Consider the following 20,908-nt stretch of genomic DNA (forward strand, 5'->3'; position numbering starts at 1 on the left):
TTATGTGTATTATTAATGAGCATTAGCTCACTCAAGAGGACCTAGATCTTGTCTGTATTGCTCAAATAAAATGATGCAAAACAAATCAGTGGAGAAAAAATGGAAAAAATTCAGCCAATTAGCTCACTCATCTTCTGTATCGTAGTAGAATGAGATCGGACACCCATAGGTGTGTACTGCATGAAGGGACGTGCTTTTTTAAGCACAGTGTCCAAGGTCTTTGCTAGAGCCATGTGTCTTGATTAATAAGCATGTGGGCTATTCTGGTTTAGGCATTTCCAGCAAGAATTAAGAGTATGGTTAATCCTTTCCTTTCTAAGAAGAGTTGCAGGCTTAGCATGACTACTGAGTGAGACAGAAGTTACTGGAGGAAAAGGTGGCAGATGGGGGAGTATCTTTCTAGGCTTCTCTATCCACATGTTTTCCATATGAATCAAATGCTTTTAAAAACCATTGTAGTCACATTAGATAGTGTGATCACATGGTCTGTGCTGTTCTGTACATGTATTTGCACTGCAGAGTTGGTCTGTGGTACTGATACTCTAATTTAATGATTTCTTTTTTTATTCCATTAAATTCACAGGAGCCTCCTAATGTCAGTCCCTGGCTGTCATTTTAGAAGTACATGTGCATGCCAGATATCTGGCTGTTCTTTTGCATGCGTGCTTCACTTAGGAAAGGTTAGGTCCAGGTTTGAAAAGCAAGTTTACTTACTTTTTTATGCATACAAATATTTAATTATATTTCAGGTCTTTTTTAATGAGGTGTATTTAAGAGTCCCTGCATGTTAATTTTAGCCCTCTATAAAATTTGTACAAGTACTGAACAGAAATGTACAAATGCCCAAGTTTACCTTGGCAGAGTGCAAAAAGGAATTTGAAAGTAAATGGGTCTTTCGGCAATTTTTCCCCTATGAATCACTTGTAAAATCGGAAAACCCTCTGTTTGCATATATTTTTCACTTGTGCCAAGTGTCTTGATTGCTGCAGAGTCACATGCAAGTGTCAGAGAAGAACAGAGTCCCAAAGACCGATTGCTGCTGCCCGAATTTTGTAGTTGAGGTTTTGCATTTATAGCCCCATGACTGTTCGGGCACAGGAGCTGAGCACTGAGAGCTCTGGCCATAGCGAGTGACTTTGCTTTCTGAAAGCAAATGTTAGGAGAATTTTTAAGGTGTGATTTAGTTTCCCCCATGAGACAGAAGCAATAAAAAAGGATGGTGCAGAAGCTGAAGAAATGTTTGTTTCTTAATTGATTCCTTTCCAAGGAAGTTAAAAAGGAAGGAAATTTGAATAGCTGCTGAAAGGAGAGTTCTGTTATCTACTTCTGTAACCCTTATTTTCCAAGGTTTGGCCAGTATTTATACATCTCTCTGCTGAGCTGTATTTTTGGCACCAAAATATTGGTTGTAGTTTGCATAATCATGTGATTCACTTCAGTAGCTGCCTGCAAGAAAGCTGAAGTAACTCTTATTTTAAAAATGCAATTAATTTTAAAGCATTATGCTAATTTTAAAAATCTCTGCAAGAGGTAGAAAAAAGCAAAATTTTGTTCACTCTTGAAAGATACATAAAGGGACTTGGAGAGAGTCAAATTAAAAAAAAAGTTTTCAATTCATGTGAGATTGAAATAAAATGACTTTTTCTTTTCCTCCAATAAACTATAAAAATTCAGCAGAAACTCTGTAAGAAAACCCTTAAAAAAAAAAAATTGATAGAAAAATGTTGACCTTCACTAGTCTGTTCTCTTTTCTTCTTCCTCTTTGCCCAAGGTAGGAAGTAGCCACCAAAGATTGTTTCTGTCAGAGCTGTGGTTAAGTGTTGTTACCTGTAGTGACCAGTTTTACAAATACAACACGCTTGTGAATATAGAAGTTAGTAAGTGGATGAAGTTGGTTCATGCTAAAATCATTTGGTTCCCATGAACATGCTGATGCGTTTATGACCAAGGATGCGTTAGTACCTTTAAAATTTTGTCTGTATTAATGTTGGCTGATAAAGTGAAGACATCCCAAATGTAGTACATCGAGGATCACAAGCCCAATGTGAAACCAGGAGTCTGAGCTCTGGGAGCACACAGGTGTTTTAATAATCCCTCTCTTCACGCGCTGTTTTTTCCCAAAGCAAGACTTCAGGGCTAATTAACCTTCCTTATATTTCCTCTCTTCCTCCTCTGAGATTATCCCCATGGGTCGAAAAATGACATCTCCTTCTCATGGTAATTTATCATATTTCTAAATGGATATTAGCCCAAATGGAAACCAAAAATGGGTATCTGAAAATCCCTTAATGAATTGAAGTGGGCTGACCCTTTGGTCCCTCTGAAATGGGCTGGTGATACTGTGAAGAAGGAGGAAGGGCTGACAGCCCGGAGTAAGAGGAAGACGAGCATCACATCTGAGGGCTAGAAGGACTGCCCTTTAATTTTAAGCCTTTGTAGGAAGACAAAGCAGGAGTGACCTGAAATGTTCTCGTAGCCTAGACCTCTTTCAAACGCACGTCTGGTTGCTGATGTGATCAGTTGGAAGTATGAACTCATTATCATCTTCTCTCTTATGAGGCACTTGTGCCCAGAAGAAATCTGGACCACTAACTGAGGGACACCCCTGGAGGTGCCACTGTGGGCCTATATGTTTGTGCTTTGTGGGAACGTGAGAGCCCACTTGAAGAATGAGTGGAGTCCTCTATATAAGCATGATGTGACCTAGCCATACCTGGATTTATAAAGTCTGTTTCATCCATCACCAGTCAAAACTTTCAGGGATGACTTGCTGCATGTGTCTGCCACCACAGGAGAGCGCTTGGCAGGCCAGGGGTTAATTCTCACTGCTCTGTACCCTGTGCAAGAAGCTGGGTCTGATGACAGTCTTCTGTCATGAGACTAAGTGGCCTCTGGCTTTCCAAGACGGAACAGGTTCCTTCCACATACTGTAATTCTGACTGATGGAAGGCTGCTTAAGAGGTTGAAATATGGCTAAAAATGACAGTACGTGTCCTCAGGCTCTTCTGGGAGAGTCAGTGTATCTTGTTCTTTCGTGCTTCTCATTCTCCCTACCTCCCCTTGCACTTCAACGCTTTCCCAAGGTTTGTTATTCCTGTAGACCTGGGAGGAACGTGGCTGTTTGCGTTTGGTTCTTGTGCTGCCGACTGGGAGGTGCTGCGTCCATGCCTACCCACGCTGCCCAAGTCCTGCTCCGGGAGATTCGGCGAGCGCCCGGTCCTGCCCCGCTGCCGGCTGATGGCCGCGGCATCGCTGAATCGCTGTCCTCGGCCGCCTGGCTCGCAGAGGCAGACTTCTCCACTGAGCGCAGACGCGAGAGAAGAAGAACAAAGCGATCACATTTGTCCGTTTACTAAAGCAAATCTAAGTGTTGTGCCATCTGTTCCACAACTACATGAAACCCAGTGAGCTCTCTGGAAAAGGCAGAAAATATCTTCAGAATCTGGGGAAAAGATGGATGTGAAAATAAGATGCTGAGAATTGGTAGGAGCCTAGGTTACACCAGAACAGACCAAAAATAAAAAAACAAAAACCTGAAGTAGAAAATACAAGAAAGAAAACTGCTTTAAAATGGGGGGAAAGCCAACAGTCATTAGATTTTTCTCCTGTATCTTCCCCAACGCCTTTCATGTATGTGTTCATTTTTTCACATTGATTCTACTCAGGAGAGCAGATCCAAATTGGTATCTAATAGTTCAGAAATGCTGTGATACAGCAGGAGCCCGCAATGCTGCACCCTGCCATGCCAGCGAGGGGCACCGGTCCCTCCTCACTGATGAGAAACACTGAGCGGCTCGGGGTGATGCTGGCTGCCCCAGCCTAGCATCGGGCCTCCTCCGCCTGCTGCCAAAAGGCACAGCTGTGATCCAAAGCACAGCTGTGTGTCATTTTTCAAAAGCCAGGAAGGAGAATTGCAGACTGTGTGAAAAATGATAAAATCTGGAAAACTTTTTAAAACAACCTTTATAGCTTTGTGAAATTCCTGCTTCCCCAGAGTTCAGATGAATCCCATGCAAGTCTAATTGTGTTAAGCTCCTCATTGCGCTGCAGCGACTGGCCTGGGCTGGTGGCTGTGCTGGCGGCAAGCAGCTGGAAGAGAGAGTTGTTCGTTGACCGACTCATTGCAGCAGAGTAGCAAAGGGACGGAGCACGTAATGACGTATCCCTTAAGGCTCATGCTTTGTAAACTGAGAACTGCGGTATGTTCGGAAGTGACTCTGATGCTGAGAGCCGCTTGGAGCGGGAGGTTTTGCTGGTAGGAGAGGAAAGGGTATCTTGTGGTTCATGCTCTGGATTTGGCCTTCAGGACATCTGGTTTCCCATCTCTGCCACAGAGTTCCTGCATGACCTTGGGCAAGTCATCCAGTTTTCCTGCATCCAGTTTCCCCAGTGAGGGATGGGGGATTGCTTTCCTTTGGCACAGTGCTGTGAGGCTCCGTAGGGTTGGCAGTTACCATAGAGATGAGGTACCTAAATAGAATTTGAAACCTGTTGAAGGAGAGCTATGAAACCTGACGGTGTTACCAAAAGAACAGCTTGGCTTTGGCCGTGTTGTGTGGGGCAGCTACAACAGGTTGTAAAACTGTCACAGTAGGTGTAAGTACTGTGAAACCAGGGTCAGCTGGAACATAGACTTGTAAAAACAAAAAGCTACCAGTACAAACTCAACCCATAAATATGAAGTAATATCACTAGTTAAACAAATAAACTAAAAGAGATTTTTCTCTTTAGGATCCTCTGGGCATTTTCGTATAATAAAGTCTTTTGGTCTGGCAAGAGTCCAAGACCAAGAAGTCCAGACCTGCTTCTGTTCTTTCTGGGGCACCCTGGAGCTTCTGAGGCTCCTCACTGTTTGTATTAAAGGTCTTTAATTTGCTATAAGATGTCAGCTGGAGAATGAAAACTGTGGAGTTACTCTGTGATTTGTTTTAGGCAGAGGGAGGCAGGGGAAATCATGTTTTAATTTAATTGATACTCTCTTTCTCTTTATTGTGAAATGAAGAGATGACTTTCAGGTATTCCATATTGTACCATTAATTGTTTTCCTCTGTCTTTCTCATTCATATTAAAACAAGTATTTAATGTCTTCAGTCTCCCTGCTGAAATGAGAGTGGTTTTGAGGCCCTGGTCATTCCCATTCAACTTCTTTGGAAACATTTCAGTTTGGTTGTATTTACAGGCATCTTGAATCCAGTGTTTTCAATGCAGCTATGCCACTGACTTGTGTAACAAAATAATAATGCCATCTGTCTTGTCTTTTTTTATCCCATATTTAAACATCCTATTTTTTTTCTTTTTTTTTTTTTTCTCTTTTGGTGCTGGTTGACTTTGACTGTAGAGTGAGAGGAAATCTTCATTGAACTTGTTACAACAGTCATGCATTTCTCACCTGAATTGGAGGTAGCTAATTTAGGACTTTGTAAGATGTATAGGTTGGTTAAGTGCTCCTGCCAAAGCATTTCAGTTTTTTGTCGTTGTTAGCTTCCATTTGACAGTCTCCTGTGTGTTCATTCCCTGATCTGTCTGAATTGTGTCTCTTGGGCTCCTGATAGTGCTATCTCTAACCTGAATTGTGTAGTTTGCAGCAAATTTTAAGTGGAAAAGTGAGGATTTTGTTCACCTCCTTTGTAATTTTTCAGAAATGTTGGAAGTTCATCGTGAAGCTCAGTGGCTTGCTGGTCATACGGCCATGTCTTACCACCAGTGTGTTCATCTGTCTGGTCTGGGATGCGCATGAGTTGGTTGGAACTTCTGTTTTCTGGATGAGGGATGTTTCACTGTCAGGCCCTAGATGCCCCCATGTCACCAGTGGGTATCCTCATCAGCATTCTGGATGCCCTCAAGAAACACAGAGCAGCTATGTTTGCCCTGTGCTGGATATTTGTTCCTCCTCTAGGCAGGACTTAGAGATATGACTGCAATAACTGACTTTGGTTTGGGTGGTAGAGCTGATACAATTTATCTGATAATTTCTTTTGAAAACTAACATTTTTTGCATTTATAAGGGGAGATAGCTGGCTTTCTTACTATAATATTTCCTCTGATCCAGATTCCTGGCTTGTAGTTCTTGTAACTATATTTGGACAATTGACTTTGAGAAGTTTGTAAACATTGTTGTTGGCTCAAGAGCTACAAATGTTTTTTTTTTCTCTCTGCCTAGTAGTCTAAATTAATAATGTCTGTTTAATTCTAAAGCAATCTCATGAGATTCACAGGCAACTTTAAATAAGAAAGCCACATCATTTTGTAGAAGACATGTAAAGTATGGAAACTGCCTCTTGAAGAACTTCCTTAATATCTTTTGTGATAATAGTACTGTCCAAATAAACGCATGCCGCTTGTAAACTTGCCAGAATGTGTGGTGGCACTAACCCAGCTCTACTGGTGTGAATATACTAGCCCACTGACATATGGTATGTAATTTGATTTCTAGTAGTTCTAAAAGATTACAGGCTGATTTACGCGTCTTTCTTTGTTTTTATTTTCCATACTCTCTTATTTTCAGGGAGTGCATGCTTTATAGGCTCCATTTGACTCAGTGTATGTTGTGTCCAACTTCTGACTATCTAGTTGCTAGCTGCTGCAAAAAGGTTGGAGCTTCATTTCTAATTTTTTGAGAAAACAGGCACTTTTCTTTTAACTTTTGCCTAAGAGTATAAGTGCTTTTTGTTTTCCAAAATAAAATGTTATTAACAGTCTACCTTCTACTTCAACTCTTGCTAATTTTACATGTTTCTACAGTTATTATCTAACTGTGCTTGTATCCTTTAGAGTTTTATGTGTGCATGTGAGTATTTTAAGTTCTTTTGTGCTGCTTGGAGTTTGGTGAAATGTTTATGGTTACTGGAGCCATAGTCTAAGGAACAGGCAGAGGGAACATTCTTGTCCTTCAATTCAGACAATATTAAATTGTTTTATTAGTAGCTGCAGCCTTGGAGGGAGTAGCGGAGAAAAATATCAGGAAAAGCACAAACAGCAAAAAACATAAAAACCTGGAGGTGATCAAGGTGTGAGGGAAAGACAAAATCACATGAGCTATACTGTGTTGGACCAGATGTCCGTGTAAGTCCTTATCTTGTCTTCAAAACTGGCCAGTAGTGAGTGATTGTCTTTGGTGTCTTAGCATTAGTAGCCTTCTGTTTTCTTAGTAGACAGTTCCTATGGCAAGGGGTTCCAAAACTGAAATGCATGTTGTATGAAGCCGTACCCCCATCATCTGTCAGGCTTATTGGTCTTTGTACCCAAGTTCTCTTCAGAAGCTCCTCTTAGAACTTGGCTTTGTGTTTTCATTTGCACTCAGTCCTCTGGTTCTGAGGCAAACCACGACACATGCAGGAGCTGGACTGTTTCATTTCTTAGTTTTGTCAGAATGAAGTCCTGTAACCTCTTCATTGTAGATTTTATTATATAACCTCCTCTTCTGATTTTTCAGTTTGAGGCAGATCCTTCAGTTCAACCTTAGATGGAGAGAGCTCCTCCATAGGGGCCTCTGCCAGGTGAGCATGTTTTGAAGAACCTCATTTAATTTTGCTGTTATGGTACTGTCTCTGAGTGCTCCTTTAGACCTGGGTAATCTTTTGGCCTTACAGATACCCTGATGAGTTTTCAACTCCTGATGTATTTCAGAAAGGTTTTATGATTAGTTTTTACGCTTTTTGCAAGTTATTCCTCAGACTCTCTTTTGGCTTGCCTTGCTGTGATTTTACCTTTAATCTGCCAGTTTATGACCCTTTCAATTTTCCTAATTTGGGCTCTTTTTTTTTTTTTTTTTTTTTTTTTTTGGTATGATGCCTCTATGCTTCCAATAACCCTCCCTTGCCTTGCTGTTTAGCAATGCTGACTTTCAGTTGCTCTTCCTGAACTTTTTTTGGTGGATGGTATGCACTTGCACTGGGCCTTCAATACACTGTCTTTAAATGGTTCAATGCTGCCTGCAATGAGATTCTCTTTTAGGTTTTAAGCCCATTTAATTCCTTTTTAACAAGTTTCTTTATTCTTATGTAGTCATCTTTTCTGGACCTTAACACTGCAGCAGAAATATTAAACATTTTGTTGCTCTTGACAGGACATCAAACACAAGCACGATGTGGTCAGTGCTACCGAGTATTCAACGGCAACAGTTCAACCACACTGCTCACGCAGTCGAGGGCTGCATCCCCTTTGCGGAGCTTGGTCTCAAGAGCGTCATGAAGCAATCATTAATGATACTTAAAAATCTATCCTCAGCACTGCTCCCCAAGATGGTATTTGCCCAGTCACCGTAGCGGTTGTAGACACTTTTCATTGCTATGTGCTTCCTGCCCTTGAGGTGCTTCTGTTCTCCCTCAGTGTATCTCAGTTGCTGTTGCTGTCCTGGTCAGTTGATAGTATTGCCCTATACTGTTCTTTTCCTATATACACGTAGAATTTAATCTAGAGGGATACTGGATTCTTCTTTGACATGATTAAATGGTTAATCTGAGTTAATTCTGGGCTCTCTTCTCCACTGGCAGGCTGGTGTGTTCCTGTGTGCTTCCTATCCTGCTGTTACAGTGTCCCCAGACTGTCGTGTTTTCACCGAGTGTCTGATAACACTCTTACCAGTACACATCATACTTGCCGTTCTGTACCCTCCTCTCCTTTTATTTAAAGTGCTCTTTACAGCCTTTCCAGTACACAATACAGTGATGATATGGGAGAAACTGATCTCTCCCGGACAGACTTTATCCATTCCAGAGTTTTTTCCAATGCCTAGTGAATCCCAACTCTTGTTTCCATATCCACTGAATCCACAGCTCATTTCCTCAGCCACGCACTGTCTGACTTGTCTTTTCATCAGACTGGGAACATTAAAACAATGCCATGATGAAACTCCTGGTTTCAACTTGCAACTTGAACCTCTGTCCTCAGGCCCATAATGATGATGAGCACCAACTCCTCCCCAGTGCTTCCTAAGAGACCTCTAGACATGCTGTGAGATCCACCGCATTTGCTCTAGCAGTCAGGTTGCCATATGGATGTATATACATTGCCCTTAAGGAATGGTATGAATTTATATGAGAAAGCACTTTATTTCACTTGTAGCAGTGAGGAGGTTGCTTCACGTGTCTCTGGGTGGTCTGTCTGGCTTCTGTTTTTGTGGCTAGCCTGTGAAGTTAGGGATGGAGAGCCTCCAGCTTCTTTCCAGCTACAGCCAAGCTCCCACTGCCCTGAAACTCCCCTTTGCCTTGCTGGCTTGGTCAGGATGAAGCAGAGCCTTGGGACAGGCTGGGCTCTCTCCACTCAAGCAAGGGGCTTACAGTAGAGGTCCAGCTCACATTTGATTTCGCTTTTCCAACGACATAGATCACCAGCTACTGCTGAGTTCCCTGAGCCTGGTTTGGGCTCAGCTGATGTTCTTTATTTCTTCCTCTGTGGAAGTCTGCTAAAATGTATTTGTTATTGTGCAATGCCTAAACTTTGTTCCTTGAACTGTAGGTACTAGTGCAATGTAAAGAATAAGGAATGTTAATTTAAAGATTTTTATGGACAAGGTTTTGAGTTTTTTTGTTTTTTGGTTTGGTTTTTTTTGGTGGTTTTTTTTTTTTTTTTTAAGCTGCATAAGATTGCCTATAGCATTGCAAGCTAAAATTTCTATCAGAGTTTCTTTTTTTGTTTGTTTCCTGGTATGTCCAAGCTTTTCTCATCAGCAATTCTTATTCTCTCTATGCTTTCAAATCTTGGAGAGTTATCATATGCCTCCCTTCCTCTTTGTCATATAGACGAATAGTGCACATTAATTCTTTGATTTAATCCTTCTTAATAAGCCTGTTCCTCCAGGGATTAATTATTTTAGTTTCTGTACTGAATCTTGCACTTTGTTGACATCTTGTACCGAGAGCCTACAACTGAGTGCAGTATAAAATTGAAAGCTCATCTCTCATTAGTTTTTCATGCTCTCATTTGGATAACCCCTTTCCAGGTTCATTCCTCCAATACAGGGTAAGAAAGAGAAGGAAGGTTAAAATAAGCCTGTCTATAGGATGTGGAAAGGAAAACAAGCCCCAGCTGTAGCAAACTTTTGGTGCTTTTGTTTCCCCTCACCCTTATGGGCATCCAGTTTAAGTAAAACTTGCATTTAGCAGAGAAGGACCATTGGTCACCCCTGGACCTGTGGCTGGATTTGGGTTTTGAGCTGTTGCATGGAAAAGTGTGAAGTGGGTGTGAGATGCTGTCTCCCAGGTGGGAACTTCTACCTGCTGGGATTCTTGCTTTCACTGGAGTAGCTAATGGCAGAAGCTGCGGACCAGGGAGACCTGGTTCTGCCAAGGTGCACATCTTTCTAGGATGGTGATTTTGGGGTAAGCTTCCTGAACCTGCTCACTGTATGGTTGTGTGGGCGCTGGGGCTGCTGTGTGAGGAGGGTTGGTAGAGCACAGCGGAGGAGGAGGAGATGGGAACGGCCCAGGCCAGAGCTGGCTCCTGCTGCCTTGCAGCTTGCGCTCTGCAGCTCACGCACTCCTTTGGAATATGAAATGTTGCTGCAGTGACATCTTTTAAAGGGAAGATTCAGGATTTCTATAATGTAATTTTAAATTACTTTAAATGCTAAGTTTCAACCCAGATGGATTTAATATATTAAACTTTTTTTTATATAGTAAACCTTTTTCTCCAGTTTGTGGTCTGGATCCTTTTATCTTGTTTACCATAGCAAAGACCTAGACTCTGTTTCCTACCCATTAATGGATCTGATCCAGCTCTGCTGAATTCAGGATGAAGACTGTTTTTGGGAGGCTGCAGCGATGCTTTGGTGAAAGTCTTTGGCCTGTCTTAAATAGAAGGTCAGACTAAACTGCTTTAATATTTATGAATCCATTTATGAATCCTGCCTTGAGATTTATGAATGTGGCACCCGTTGACTTCAGTGGGTGGTGATTTGTGCCTTAAGCAAATATATTTTTGAAAAGAAACTTGTGTAGCAACCATCCCATTTTGTGAGAGTTTGAGCTGAAGAGCTTTCCAATCGGACTGGTTTTGTTTTCTTGCAGAATGTCAATTCATTTTTATTGCTGAGGGTAGGACTCAACTATGCATTTTGTCAAAGTGACCTCAGAAACGCTTTATTTCAAATGGTTCCTTGTGTTAAAATTGGGAAAGTTAATCCTTTTGGATCTTGCTTTTAGCAAATTCATGGACTTGATATTCATGCTTTTCCTCCCCGAAAGATTAAAATTGAGAAACTCTGTTGCAGGGAACTGCAATTAGTATTCCCTGCTTGCAACAACAGCAATCGAGTTTACAGTCCCCTGAGTCTGCAAGATCTGCTGCATTTATCATTTTCATTCTTAACAGCTATTTAATAACTCACCTCTTTCCCACTTGGAATTACACATACCTGTGGACACCAAGCCTAGAGACCTTCCAAAATGTTCTTGCTTAAGCATTATTTTAGCTGAAAGAACTGCGTGTCTCTGTTTAAAAAGCTACAGAACTGTAACAGCTCTTGCAGCTGAACTCTTTGGAAACAAGGGCCCTGCTGATGATGGTGGAGGCATCCGAAAGGTGGAAGCCAAACTGGCAAAGGTGCGATGCTGTTTCTCTGTATAGTAGCTGCAGGGAAGTCTGTTCTGAATTTGCCTGCTCCAAAGTCTTGTTATACTTTTGCAGCCTGTACTCTGTATTTGCTGCAGATACTCATTTTGCAGAAAGTCATGTTTTTTGTGTATTACCTAATGTCATGGTTTAACCCCAGCCAGCAACTAAGCACCATGCAGCCGCTTGCTCACTCCCCACCCAGTGGGACTGGGGAGAGAATCGGAAGGAAAAAGGTAAAACTCGTGGGTTGAGGTAAGAACAGTTTAGTAGAACAGAAAGGAAGAAACTAATAATGATAGTAATAACAGTAATAAAATGACAGTAATAATAATAAAAGGAGTGGAATATACAAAACAAGTGATGCACAATGCAGTTGCTCACCACTTGCCCACTGACGCCCAGTTAGTTCCTGAGCAGCAATCCCTCCCAGGCCAACTCCCCCCAGTTTATATACTGGCCATGACGTCACACGGTATGGAATACCCCTTTGGCCAGCTTGGATCAGCTGTCCTGGCTGTGTCCCCTCCCAACTTCTTGTGCCCCTCCAGCCTTGCTGGCTGGGCATGAGAAGCTGAAAAATCCTTGACGTAGTCTAAACACTACTCAGCAACAACTGAAAACATCAGTGTTATCAACATTCTTCTCATACTGAATCCAAGACATAACATTATACCAGCTACTAGAAAGAAAATTAACTCTATGCCAGCTGAAACCAGGACACCTAAACCTTTGGAAAATGAAATTTACCTCTTGCGGTCTACCAGGATTCAGAGGTGAGCGGCTGCTAGTATGGGGCAGATTGTGAGGGACAGAGGCAGGAGAGTTAGTGAAGGGAAGTGGTGCTCAGGGTCATGGCCCTGGTCTCCTGCACTGCTGCTGGCCCTAGGCAGGCACTGAGTGACAGAGGTGAGAATTTGGTAATTTTCTTGTAAAGGCAGAGAAGTTGGAAGCAATGTTTTTAGCATTGTCCACTGGTAAAAGCCAGGCACTGTGGCCAGGATGCTTGTCTTGAAATCTGCTGGCATTGTTTTGTGAAATCACTTTAATTGTGTCTGTTTTCTTGATGGCTCGGTGAGAATGAGACACAGTGTGTCTCCCTATTGTGTCTCTTAAAAACCGCAGAAAACCCTTCTGAGTTTCTAAAATGAGTTATACCGATACCATACAAACACAAGATTTGGGTTCAGATTCTCATCTGGTATAAACTAATGCAGTTCTTTTAACTTCAGGTTATATTGGCTGCAGGTTTGTCCCACTGCTATTATTAATCGCACCTGCAGTTGTGTAGTGACTAAGCGGGGCTCTAGGGACAAAACTTTATTTTTGGTAGCAGTGGAAGCATATAGATGCATGAATGGATGGATACCCATGCTCCCTTGAGCTACAAGGACTGTACGAAAGCAGCCTATCATGAAAGCACTCTTAGTACGAATAGCTCGTGTGGTGCTTTTCATTAGTAGATCTCAAAGTGCATTAAATATGTGACCTTATCCCCATTCTGCAGAGGATAAATAGGAGCCCTAAGTAACTTGCAGCTTTAATAGGGTTATCCAGCAGGCTCTACCTCTCTGTCAGTCTGTCTATGTAATTCTTATGTGTATACATAATTATTTCCCCACTTGATTTTTTGAGGGTATGTGAAAATAAAGCAACTTAGTTGCAAACTGACTTGGAAAAAAGCTGAGAAATACGCCTTTAGACTAACAGTAATAAAATTATATATGCTCAGTTAAAAACTTTCTTTTTCTCCCCTTCCCCATCCAGCCTGGGACTGAATAAATCAGTGTAGCTTTAGGGCAGCAGCAGCATACAGCACAGTAAGTGGCAACATGTTCCAAATGTTTGCTACAATTCCTTCAGTACCTCCATTCACTGTGAAGAGAGATGAATTTGCAGCACTGCACAATTCTTCCTCTGCAATGCTTCAGTAGTTTGAGGCATGTTCTCAAAGAATCAAATGCAAATATGACATAAGAAGCTTTTTTTTCCATTGTTATCTATATGAATGAAGCTAAATGGAAGTAAAACGCCAAGCGCGTCTGTTCCTGAATCAGTGTACTGTATGACTGGGAGTGAATACATTGCAGAACTGAGAATGTTGAGAGATCCTGTGTGGGCAGGGATGAGTTTGGAAGGTCTGTGTTACATCCTTACTTCTGCTGTAGACTTCTGGGTGATCTTGCTCCAGTCATCAGAGCTCCTGGTGTATCAGGCCCATTCTAATGTAATTGAACTAATATTTCTGTACTTGACTTCAGTGTTGGGAGGACACATCTGTTGCTGTTTGGAAAAAAGCATGGTCCTGTGGTTCTAAGACCTGGAGAAGGATCATAAATAAAAATAACATGTGGAATTTGCTTTCAAATTCTCTGCTATACTAGTGCCAGTTTTGGTCAAACGTGTAGCAGTTGTGTATTTAGGGTACAGGCACATTAATATAAAAATAGAACAAGACCTTGTCCAATATGCTGTCCTGAAAACATAAATATTTTCTCTTTCAAGTAATCTACAGAGTATTTTTTGGCAACTGTACAGTGAAACGCAAATCTCCTCTCTCTGCTTCTCTGTGAATTGATTGTTGGGAGGATCCCATACTGCAAATTCCCCTCTGGAGGCTTCATTGACATTGCAGGGAGTGCAGGCTCCTAACCCAGGCACTGAGGTTAAATATCAGCTAGTTTGAACCTCCCTTTGGACGCAAGAAAATCACCTGAAACTCAGGACTGTATTTAGGATTTGTTCGTGCACAGATATGTCGTGTGGCTGGTTACCTTTTTCAGAATCACAGACTCAAAAAAATAGGATGCTCTCTATTTACAGAAATACTGTTTCTAAGAGTTTCTGAAACACTCTGTTTTTGTGGGTTGCTGATTTAATTAACTAAGCAGACACTTGGATTTTTTAATATTAATTTCAGGTTTGTTCACATTTAATTTTAGCTTCCTATCTGTATCACGTGCTTGGAGATTAGGAAGTAAATCTGCCTTTATATGGCAATGAGAAACTTTGTAAAGCTGTACTAATGAGGAAGAAAATGAACATTAATTAAACTTGCAGTTACAGGATGGGCTGAGGCTCTGGAGTCCTGAAGCAGCAGCTAGATGGGTTACTTCATTACAGCCTAGAACAGGGAGCTGTGATGGGAATGGGAATGAGGAGACAATTAAGTCGCTCACCAAGTGCAGAGCCAGCGAGACATTTAATTATCCACGGGAGCTAACGCTGTAAAACCTGGGGTTTTCTGTAGATCTAAGTACGCCAGACACTTTTTCTGTCAAATTAGACTTTTAAAGAATGTCTTTAGAAATGCAAGAGGGGTTGGGGATGTTGAGGAGACTGGAGAAGAGACCTACTTTTCAGCTGAGCTCTGCAGTGCGGTGGAAAACAATTGGCAGGTCTCCTCGGTTGGAGAGGAGGTCTCCATCGTGGTGGATGGGACTGGTGTAATTACCTTGGGCAGAAAGCCCGTGTAGCCACTGCCACTGCCAGTGTCTGTAGATCCTGTGGTCCTTGAAAGCCTTGCAAGCAGGTCTTCAGGGATGCATGGGAGCCCTGTTACCCCCAAAAGAGATTAGTGGAGCTCTAAACCCCAGCCCTGTGTATTGCAATGGACTCATTTGTGGCTTATCAATGTAATTCTCGTCTTAATTAGACAGGACAGTCACTCTCTGCCTTCCTTGTGAATTTTTTCCTGTGTGGCTTTCACTTCTAAATAACTGCCTTGCTAACCTTAGCAGAGGTTTTGATTCTCTGAACTGCAGTTTCCTTTTGATTAAGTGTCTTCTGCTCTAGTCTTTAATGCATATTAATGAATGCTAAGCAGTGCTTGACTTGAGTAATTTGCAGCTGGGATCTAAAAACCCTTGGAAGGAAGGCCTGGGGGTGTCCTGCTTTGGGAAATAGTGGGATATTATAGGCTCTTTGCTCCAGTTTGGTGCATTCCAAAGGCAAACACTTTTTCAATTAATTTATATTTTTATTAGTCACAGGACATAGTCGCTGCTGCCATTGTTATTTAGCAATATTCCCACATTCGCTTCAGTTTCAAGTTAAAAGTCCCAGAAGAGTAGGGGAAGAGGTAACAGCTCAGCTTTTTTTCCAGAATTGGAAGTCCTTTCCACACCTAGTTCTGAATTACACAGCACGTGTGTGGCTGCAGGGTGGTAGCGCAGGGGAAGCACTGCTAATTCATAACTCCTGGAAGTACAGCAGTCCCAGGATGGATGACGAGCAGTATAGGATAGAAAAATGCAGTTGCTAGCAGTTACTTTTAAGCTCTTAGTTCATGAAAGCAACTGCTGTTCTTCTGTTCAGAACTTGGGGAAACTGATAATTGAAAGGCTTAATTCTGCCTTTGCATCCGCTGGAGTAAATGTCCAGATGACAGCCCAAGAATTTTCTGAAGTCCTTCTAGTCTAACCTGTGTCAAAGGGAAGGCAGATTTGCTCGAACAATATGGCATTTCTGTTTTAGTCATCCAGAGGCATTCTCCAGGAAATTGCAGCAACTTTAATGCTCTCTGTTGTCATCATAGCCTTGGTGGTTGTCTGACGGTTGTCTTGGCATGACAGGCTGGCACAAGGGTGATGGCATCCGTGGATAAGAACAGGACTGATGGGTGAAAGGCATGAGCAAACCCCTGCTGCTGCAGCAATGCCTTTATGTTGCTTGCTTGGCTGTGTGCAACACTGGTGTTGAGTTGATGACTAAAAGCAATCTCCCTTTCATGGTGGCTTTTTGAGGCTGTTCTGAGTAGTATCAGAAAAAATGCATTAGGCAATTCATCTTGAGCTTTTCATGTTCAAAGCACTTGGCAAAAAAAATAACAAATCAGCCCTTGTAATTATCCTGCAAGACTGTTGTTACGCTGGTTCAGAGGTGGAGAAATGGAAGTAAAGAGGTTAAATGTCTTGCTCAAAGCAGCAAGGAAATGTGTGGTGGAGACATTCAGGAGCCCTATGTGTTTCTTAATGAATCATTTATAACTATGGGTATATTATTAGGCAGATGGCTTGAACTGTGGATTGCTGTAGGAACTCTGGCTTGCCGTCTAAATGAATTTTCTTGTTAAAGTCTTAACCATTTTTTCGTATTTTATTTCATGAGAATATGTTGGCTAAATCAGAGGCCGTGTAGGATATACTATATATAAAAATATATAATTCTTTTACATTTCAAGCACACAGAAACTCTTTCCTAATAATTCTCACCAAAAATAATTGATATATTTCTCAGGACTAATGGAAAAGAGAAATTCCTGTGTAAGAGACAAAGTTATTTTAGTCCAAGATTAAAATAAGAAAATAAATATTCAGCCATGTTGGAAGGTTAAATTCCTTCCTTTCTACACTCCAGCAGAATTAGGGAGAATACAGCCATGGGAATGTACAGTGTGATGTCGTGTCTATCCAAGAAGCAGAGTGTGAAATAAGAGCACCTGAAGGATGGCCTGCTATTTGGCAGTATTCAGTGCCACATGAATCCCCCTGCACGCAAAAGGGCCAGCACCAGGCACAATGATCTGCAGGAAACATCAGTGTTTGACCACTGGTTTTATAATTTGGGAACCAGTGTTCAAATATGTCTTTTATTAGTCTTACAGTCTGTCCCAGGTTGTCGCCTTCATCTTCTCAGGGTGGGAATCTTCATTTTGACCAGATGTTTTCTTTTCCAAAAGGCCACCATGCCCTGGAAGCTAAAGTTCACCTATAAAAGTTGTTCTGTCTAATCAGTTCAACTACTGATTGTAGAAGTGGCCTATCTGTTAATTTTCCTACAAGATCTAAATTCATCCAAACTCCCATCAGTACCCCCTGCTGCATACAGTGTACAGCAGTGTTTTCCCCAGGATCCTGAAGTATGGTCTGCATTTTAAACTAAGATCTGGCATTAGCTGCTTAGTTAATAGTAGGTTTAATAAATCCAGAAATACATATGAACATGTACACAACCATGTAGCTTACTTGCAGAAAACAAAATCACTTTTTTTCTACGTGACAGTCAAGCTCTCTGTGTATTTCTCCTGGGCGTATGTATGGCATATGCATCGTACTCTGTGCAATTGAGCATGCAAATGCTTGTTCCTTCTTGATCTTTAGTTGTGCATTTCTCATAAAAAGACTTTAAAATTTCTGGGTATAATATTTAATATCCAGAAGAAGTGTGTGTGTATACAATTAAAATATACATTAAAAGGAGAATAACATAATTTCTGAATTTTTCATGTATTCCTCTTTACGGTAAAAAGATCAGTTGCTGTCTCTCTGGGTTCAGCACTGACTTTCTTGGTTGTCTTAGCTTCCTTGAGCTGCTGAGCCTGTCTCACCTTTTTTGTGTCTGATGTAGAATCTAAATTAGATAAGAAGAAACAGGACAGGATTTCAAATTCAGTTTCCTCTATACAGGCAGGATGGCATCAGTTTAAATTGCTTCGATATAATTTTGCTTCTTTAATCTTTCCACTTCAATCTGTTTTTGTATACATTATATATATGAAATCTGGGACTGGAAATCTTGCCTAATGTAAGTTAAGACATGACAAATGAACCTGACATTTTTCCAAGGAGGGAACCAAAGAACATACTGTATTTATAGCAGTAGGAATGTAGTTTGCTGCTTGTAGAAGAAAAATATGCGTTGTATGAGAAATTTAGTGCTGGGATATGATAAGAGTGTTTAGATGATACTTGTTTCAAGTGAGGATACTGGATTCAAAGGAGCCAAACTGGTTCTCCTGGAAGCTTGAGGTAGGGCTTCACTCAGCAGAGGATTTAGGTTCCCACAAGCTCAGATACCAAGATGAAGTGTGTCACAGTGTCGAGATCTTCTCCTGTGCCCAGTCTGAAAGTCCAGTGACTCCAGGGTCATCAGTGGGCAGAGTGGGAAAAAGTGTGAAGAAGGAGCTTCTGAAGGTTGGATTTGGGGCTTCTTTCTATAATAATCTAAACAATTTATTTCATGTTAATAGTAAGACTTTCTGTTTACAAGCTAAGAGTTCATTAGTTTAAGATCTCAAACACAGATGTGCAAACATACACTGAAAAATTGGTTCAAGCTAACCATCTCTGCAAGCCAGCTACTGGCTGCTGTGACCTTCTGCAGTAGGGCAGGACTGCAAGAGGAGACAAATGCAGGCGATACAGGTGCCCAAGTTCTTTCACCTGCATGAAGATGACGAAAAGACTTTTTCTTTTTAAAGTTTTCAGTCTTTATGAGGGTTTCCCCTGAACACAGTGAGAATCACTTGGGTGATGTTCCTTTGAGGGGCTCTGTAGAAGTGCAAATTTATCTTTTTGTCATACCAGGGTATCTGGTCCGGTCTGAATAAGTTTTTATTTCTTAGCAATGCACTATCGACACCTTTTTTAAACTAGTTGTGGGTAATTCTTGAAAGAGTATTTTGTCAGCTGAACCCTTTGTGTCAAGGGGGGAAATAATCACAAAGCTTAGTTGCCTGCATATGAGATGTAGTACTTTGCTGTCTTGCTTCTGAACAGAAAGGCTGACTCTGTGTTTTTTGACTGTTGAACTGCACATCAGGACCGGCTTATGGCTCTGAACTGATCCTTTTTTTAGCACAGATAGTAACACTGGAGCAGTCTGGGCCTGACTGATAGCTAAGGTCATAGTAACTTTCATTGTAGCTGGTTTCTAATGGGGAGTGTATTTCCTAGACAGATTTTTTAGACCTGTACTTTGCTCCTGTGGTTCGAGGAGAAGTCCTTTTGGTTCAGGGTTATACCTTTTGTCCTTTCTTGTCAAGTTGGGGAAATGATGTTTTGTTTTGCTCTGATAAAGAATTCACCTGGTTTCCTCTCTGCATCCTAATTGCTCTCTAGGGAGCACTAAAGTGTGCTTAAGCATATTGTAACTGTTTACTCACAACGTCTGCTGTATGTGCAGTAACGCAAAATGTTCGATCTCTGCCCTGTTGCTGCAGGCTGGCATGATTCGCACAGACAAGGACGAGTTCTTCATTGAACCTCTGGAGAGGGGGGCCCAGGAGGAGGAGGAGGGAGGAGGCAGAACGCACGTGGTCTATCGCAGAGCAGCTGCCAAGAAGCAACTTCCGACTGAGAATGTGGATACCCTGTATAAAGGTAAGGCAGAGATGTTAATGCCAGCTGATGTATAAAGTGTAGCTGAAGGCATGTAACCAGCGTGATCTGCTGTCTCTGGCTTTTTTATCCTTGAAAATGGAAATGTGTTCTTCTCCCTCTATGGATGAAAAGGTAGGGAAGGAGTTGAACGCTTTACCAGGGGTAAGCAAGCATTGCAGCAGCCAAAACCATCTCCAGGTGGAACTGTGTATGCTTTAAAGAGTTTCCTTGGCTCTGGAGATAGCATAAAGTCATGTGTCCGGCTGAGTCCCCGGGTCAGAGCAGAAGGGGATGGTGGATGAAGCAGCAGTGCAGAGGTCCCTGTGCCTGCTGGGGACAGGTAGTTGCTGGTTTTGCAAAGGCCGTGTTGGAAGGTTGCAGCAAGGACACAACAAGGCTGATGCGGTACGTGGGCTTCTCATTGACAGTGTCTTCGCTGGACTGGATTTAATCCCAACAGGGAAATAATGGTATCTTCAGATATGAGCAGAAACTTTCTTGATTTATTTATGTGTTTCCGAGTGTGGAATTTAATGTACTAAGTATGTGATAGACAGTGATGGAGTAACAGGAGCTAAATGTAAACACCCATTCTATGTAGTATTTTCTATTTCTCTGGTAACTGCTTGGATGTCGCACATTTTTTTCTGAATAAATAAGGGATGCAAATCTGGTAAGTGGATGTTTTGACAGCTGATGTTAACACTGAGATTAACTGGGTCGTTTGAGTGGAAACAACAAAATAGCTACATTTTTGTTCCAAATGTGTGTACCAAACTGCAGAGTTATTTGCCACTCATACCCTAGTATTATCTGATTTCAGTGTAATACATTTTCAAGTATAATGCAGTGTGTTAGATTGTCCTTTGTAGAAATCTTCCCAGTGATCCCCATCCCTCTACTGTGCTACATTAATCATTTTCAAAACACAAAGAGTATGGTACCTGTTGTAAAAATTCTACTGTATACTCTAGTCTTGCATATAGAAATCCTCAGAAACCACTTGAAGGAACAGGTAGTCACAAAGATGAGGCTCTGAAACGAGGACCAAGTGAACAATATAAATTTCTCAATGTTCAAGTCAGAATGGGGAGAAAAAAGAAAGCAAGTGATAGCATTCAACTAACTTCTTTTTCCACTTTGGCCATCAAAACAACCCATGATTTTTGTGACTGACGCAGTGCTGTGTTGGGCTCTTCTGATTGCCTTTGTACTCGTTCTGGAGCAGAGTTGGGGAATGCAGGAGTCTGAGTACC

At 41.6% G+C, this 20,908-nt stretch overlaps 1 protein-coding gene across 4 annotated transcripts in view; it reads left to right on the top strand.

Annotated features, from left to right (window-relative positions):
* ADAMTS2 (ADAM metallopeptidase with thrombospondin type 1 motif 2) overlaps window positions 1-20,908 on the top strand; it is a 190,130-nt gene that overhangs the window by 51,270 nt on the left and 117,952 nt on the right. For 3 of the 4 annotated variants that reach the window (XM_029997583.2, XM_029997584.1, XM_029997585.1), the window contains exon 3: window positions 19,493-19,652. In XM_029997583.2, coding sequence (XP_029853443.1) covers window positions 19,493-19,652 — 160 coding nt within the window. Of the gene's footprint in view, window positions 1-10,253; window positions 10,320-19,492; window positions 19,653-20,908 lie in introns of those variants that run through there. The other variant, XM_041119265.1, reaches the window with a different exon arrangement.

The sequence above is a fragment of the Aquila chrysaetos genome, chromosome 22 (assembly GCF_900496995.4).
Source record: "Aquila chrysaetos chrysaetos chromosome 22, bAquChr1.4, whole genome shotgun sequence".
Classification (NCBI taxonomy): Eukaryota; Metazoa; Chordata; class Aves; order Accipitriformes; family Accipitridae; genus Aquila; species Aquila chrysaetos.